This window comes from Montipora foliosa, unplaced genomic scaffold (genome assembly GCF_036669935.1).
Source record: "Montipora foliosa isolate CH-2021 unplaced genomic scaffold, ASM3666993v2 scaffold_412, whole genome shotgun sequence".
Lineage (NCBI taxonomy): Eukaryota > Metazoa > Cnidaria > Anthozoa > Scleractinia > Acroporidae > Montipora > Montipora foliosa.
Genome location: NW_027179715.1, coordinates 1185001 through 1190000, shown reverse-complemented (window position 1 = coordinate 1190000; position 5000 = coordinate 1185001). Strand labels below are relative to the sequence as shown.

The 5000-nt window shown below is 36.9% G+C and overlaps 1 protein-coding gene across 1 annotated transcript in view; it reads right to left on the bottom strand.

The window, feature by feature from the left end:
* The window catches only part of LOC137988288 (uncharacterized), a 32314-nt gene that overhangs the window by 27298 nt on the left and 16 nt on the right, over window positions 1-5000 (bottom strand). Inside the window, exons 1-3 of the mRNA XM_068834326.1 lie at window positions 4952-5000; window positions 3866-3925; window positions 1074-1270 (exon numbers count right to left, since the gene is read on the bottom strand). The exon at window positions 4952-5000 is cut by the window's right edge and continues 16 nt beyond it. Of these exons, the coding sequence (XP_068690427.1) occupies window positions 1074-1270; window positions 3866-3925; window positions 4952-5000 (306 nt within the window). The remainder of the gene's footprint in view (window positions 1-1073; window positions 1271-3865; window positions 3926-4951) is intronic.

The following is a 5000-nucleotide window of genomic DNA, read 5'->3' as shown; positions in this document are numbered from 1 at the left end:
TGTATACACCCTATGGCGGAAGTGGAAGGGAAGCTGAGCGCTTCTTAGCTGAGCTCGCAAGAAAGTCTCTGAGAACAAACGCATGAGCTACAGCACTGTGATTGGCTGGCTCAGAGCCAAACTCTCCTTCAACCTACTAAGATCAGCTGTGCTATGCATAAGAGGTTCAAGAGCACCCAGGCACTAGTTTAATGTTACCGAAGCAATAATCTCTGAAGCAACTGGAAAGATCAGATAATTAACTGTATATACATATTCCATATATATTTTCTTAATTTTAGTTGTACATAGATTGTTAAATTTTTTTGAAATCCTTTTTAGGTGAAGTTTTAATAAATTTTCCATTTTATTAAAGAGTATCAAATTACTAACAGGAACTTTTTCTTTTAATGTAAGTATTAGCTCTCTTCCAACTATGAACTAACAACAATAATAACAAAGTGGGCTCTTTACTTAGTGATATTTTTAACTACCTTCTTCGGCGATGATGGTTAGTTTTGCAGATGGATGGTAATTAAAGCTAGTAAGCTTAGAAATGTCGTTATAGCAGCAAGTACCCATTTCGTTGCCATTCTAATATTTTTTGTAAATAAAAATTATAAACAGTTTATGCACACTCATCAAGTAGCTTTGTTGCAACTTGCGAATTCCGAGAAAGAGCGCTGCGTAGAACTTGTACAAAAGGTCTGCTACTCACAACAGGAAAGCGCAACAGGATACCGTGGAGCAATTGATGGCTTATTGAAATTATGAGTATACATAAGGCTACAGATACCCGCTGTCCACACGAACTGTACCCGGGAATAAGATCAGACCTGAGTGACTGAGAAATAAGGAGAATGAAAATAAGAACTCGTCTTATCAGGAAGTTGGTAGTGCACCATCAATCAAGCGTCCCTTGACTGTGTGTTGGACGCGCCAGTGGTAACCTTCATGTCTGGGAACTTAATTTGATACATTTTAATATCAAGTTCATGCATTTAAGACACAACTCTCGCACTTTAAATCAGTTCTTGGTATTCGATACTTGTATGCATAAGCTAATTTAATGCATATGACCTGTCTAAGCTTACCAGCTGGGCAGTCTATGCACCTTGGTCTGGTGTCAGAGACATTAACAAAAGTACCAGGCGGGCATGGGAGAAGCTTGAAGCCACTTTCATCATTATATTTGGCGAATCCAGCCTGAAGAAACACCTCGCGCAGCTGTTCTCTCGCTTCAAATTCATCTGCGATATCTATAAATTCTGAGTCACCTTTCTCTTCACCCCTGAAATTCAAAAAAGATGAGCAGCTCTTCTAACGTAATATAATAATTGAAACAGGACACGTTAGAAACAAAGCGGTTTCACCGTCAAACAGTACTGTCATGCCCTCTTTATTACCGTAATTTATGAACAAAAAGGTCGCAATCTCAGTTCAAAGCCCTTAGATACAAAGTTACTCCTAATTTACAAGAATAGAGAGAATAGAGTCTGAAACACTTTTCCCAATTATTGGGCCGTTTAGGAGCTAAAGGACTAAAGGTGCCCGTCAGTCTTAGCGAGCTCTGTCTCCTCCTTCTGTTATTAGCTACAAGCTATTCCCGAAGTACTTGATTTAAATAATTAACTAAGGCGGCAAACATTTGCGCCAATAATGTGAAATAATTAAAGAAAACTCTTAGTTCAACTCCGTTAGCCAATGGAAAGGAAAGCTTGGTTCCCATAATAACCGAGGATAAGTATAAGCCACGGAATCTTCCTAGAACAATGATCAGCTAATTTTAGATGGATCTTTAATAAATTTCGGATCATAGAAGTGACCCTTCTCAATCACAAGGGTTGTCATCAGTTATTTTACTGTTAACTATGTTTAGGATTATGATTTATGGAAACTTTTGGTTTAACGATTTTCAGTTTAAAACGGTCGAATTAATAATTAATAATTAAGGAATCGACGGGAAAGGAGCAGATTGGTTCCGCAGTTACTTAAGCAGGCGAATGCGATATGTTTCAGTAAATGGTACAGATTCGGATCCTCTGCAAATCTCTTCTGGAGTTCCCAGTCAAGGCTCATTTTTGGGGTCGATACTTTTTCCAATTTATGACAACGATACTCAATTTATGTCAAAATTAATTCGCCTTGTGTTATATGCTGATGACATGAATGTTCTAGTTTCCCACGAAAATGTAAACACCTTAATGATCTTTGGTGAGGAAAGAACTTCATGCTCTCTGGGACTAGATGTTAAACAGATTGACGATTAACACGTCCAAAACAAGTTCTGTATTATATTTGTCAATGCAAAAGAGATTTGCCTTAAGTCTATTCAATGGTGGCGTTAATATTGATCTTAATGGTACATCTATAAATAGGAACACCAAACTAAATTTTTGGGGGTACTAATTGACCAAGACTTGCAGTGGAATTCTCATATTAACTACATTTCACAGAAAGTTGCCAAATGTGTCAGGATTATTTACAAAGTTCGTTGCTATCTTACCTTGAATAGTAAAATGTTTATATCATAGTCAATTTATACACATCTGTCGCACTGCACTGTTTCATGGGAAGTACCTACCCGACCCTTATTACATGAAATTTTGGCGACACTTTAATTTAGCGAATTTAGCGAGTTTTCAAAATATCGCTAAATTAAAATGAACCAAAATTAAGTGTCGCTAAATTTAAATCGTCGCTAAATTAAAGTGACTACAATAGGAAATTCCGCCATCTGGTCCGTTTCACACGATCACGCTATTGACGTGTATCGGATGTTTACTGAATACATTTCAGCTTCACAACTGAAATGGATTCTTCGCTCGCATTAAATCTCGCTTTCCCATGTGGCCTATGCGGTTTCCACTTTTATCAACAGCTGTGGAATCCTAAATGAAAAGCTTGACACAATTATTTGTTTTATTAAGCTTTATAACGTTGTGTGATGTTTTTGATGATTTTTTTAAATGAACCCATTGACGTAAGAAAAATTGTGTTTGTTCATCGTGGTAAAGTACAATAATAAGAATAATCAAGGTATTATCGTTTGACTCACGATGTGGTCACTTATGATATGAATCGCCAAGTAAATACATCATGACACAAGCGATTAATAATTTTAATGTTCTATTGTCGTCGCAAAAGTTTTGAATACCTTAATTCGCGAGAAAGTTTCAGATTGCGAAATCGCGAAAATTAAGTGACGTATGTTCCAAAATTTGCGAAAAATCGCTAAATTAAGGTGTCGCTAAATCCGGATTTTTCAAAATCGCTAAATTAACGTGTCGCCAAAGTTTCATGTAATAAGGTAAATTGATTACAACTGCTACATAAAAGAGTCCTAAGGATTATAACGCAATCAGGTTGGCGAGATCATAGCAGACCCCTGTTTACCTGATTAAGTATACTGAATATATTTCAAATAACTAAATTACAAGTGGGTGAGCTTGTATACAAAAAAAAAAAAAAAACTTGCTTCCTGATATTTATGACTCCTATTTCACAAAATCGAGAAATGCTACCTCTCTCCAGAAATTTAGAAATGAAATGATTATCTGCTTACATCCGAAGCCCTAGACTTCCTGTTTAGTTGTAGTTGTATCGTGCCATTGTTTTGCTTTCTTTGTTTTGTTTGTTACTTTCTACCTCAAACGTATTAATCAACCTAATGATAACTTATTTTATTTTATTTTATTTTTTGGTTTCCACAACGTAGTCTATCATGGCTGCCTGCCATTTAAAATTATGGTCATGGTGTTCACTTCAAATGTTCCACTTCCGAAATTGAGACATGCAGTTGTCATTAAATTTCTGTCGGTGTAAGGTTTCACTGAAATCCATACTGTCTAGCTGCACAGGTAAATTAACTTTTTAAGGTACTCACAGGTGGACAACGCAGTCTTCCTTAAACTTGATGGTGTCAACTTTGCCTCCACGCAACGTTCTAAACAAAAATACAGTTAAAACAATTTGGAACAGTTTTTAGGGGAGTCATAATATCTTTTGTATAGTGGAGGGCATGGCATTGCGCCTATCTTGCCATGCCTAGCATTGCAAGGTGTGACTGGGAGTGCATACCAAACAAATGATAGGTACCATATGTCGTAGGTAGATGAAATTAAGGCAACAGTCTATATGTTCTGTTTACATTCTACTTTTTTATTTTTTGTTTTGTTTTATTTAGTTCCTTTGCGTATTTAAAGTCAGGTGTAAATGTCCTGTGTCACACATGTCATAAGACTCGGTATGCATAAGCTATTTCTCGAGCGCCCTCTTTCTATCCCGTTTATAAAAGGCTTAAGATAGACTTATTAGATGGGAAACTAGTTGCATGGCGAAGAGGAAAAGGACAACTAAAAAAACAGAGTTTTCTACGGGATTCGAACCAACGATCTCCGTAACACCGCTCTACCCATTGAGCTACTAGAACTCCTACATTTGTAGGAGTGTAACGAAGGGCCTGTGGCAGACGGATCTGCTGGGTTTTCACCATTCTATACATCGCATAGATTGGCTGGGCATAATGAATTATTCATAAAGCACTTGCGCGGGATATTCAAATCACGGAGACATTATTAGGGCCTTCAATTACAAAGGAAGAACGCCATTTTGCTGAAATGGCCTTTTACTCGCTTTGCCGAGCGAGGGATTTTGAATTTCCGTACCCCTTTTTCGATTCTACTAAAGGCAAGTTGTGTCCTTTTTACCTCGAAGTTTCACAAACTACAACATTTTTAGGATGGGAAGACATGTATTAGTAGTATTCAGAAGCATTTCATTGCTTCTGGAAAATTTTGTTTAAAAGATACAACCACCAAAAAAGGGTCTTTTAATCGTTGATTTAGGTCCCATGAAAAACGACAAACATAAAGCCCATAGAAACGATCGATAAATTAGGCATGAATTTAAATCATTAGAGTTCAAGCTTGTCCACAGGCAATTACTCAAATGTCTTTACATTAATACTTACATAACAGGTGTGGCGCCATTAATAAACGATCCCAGGTCAAATGTTCTTA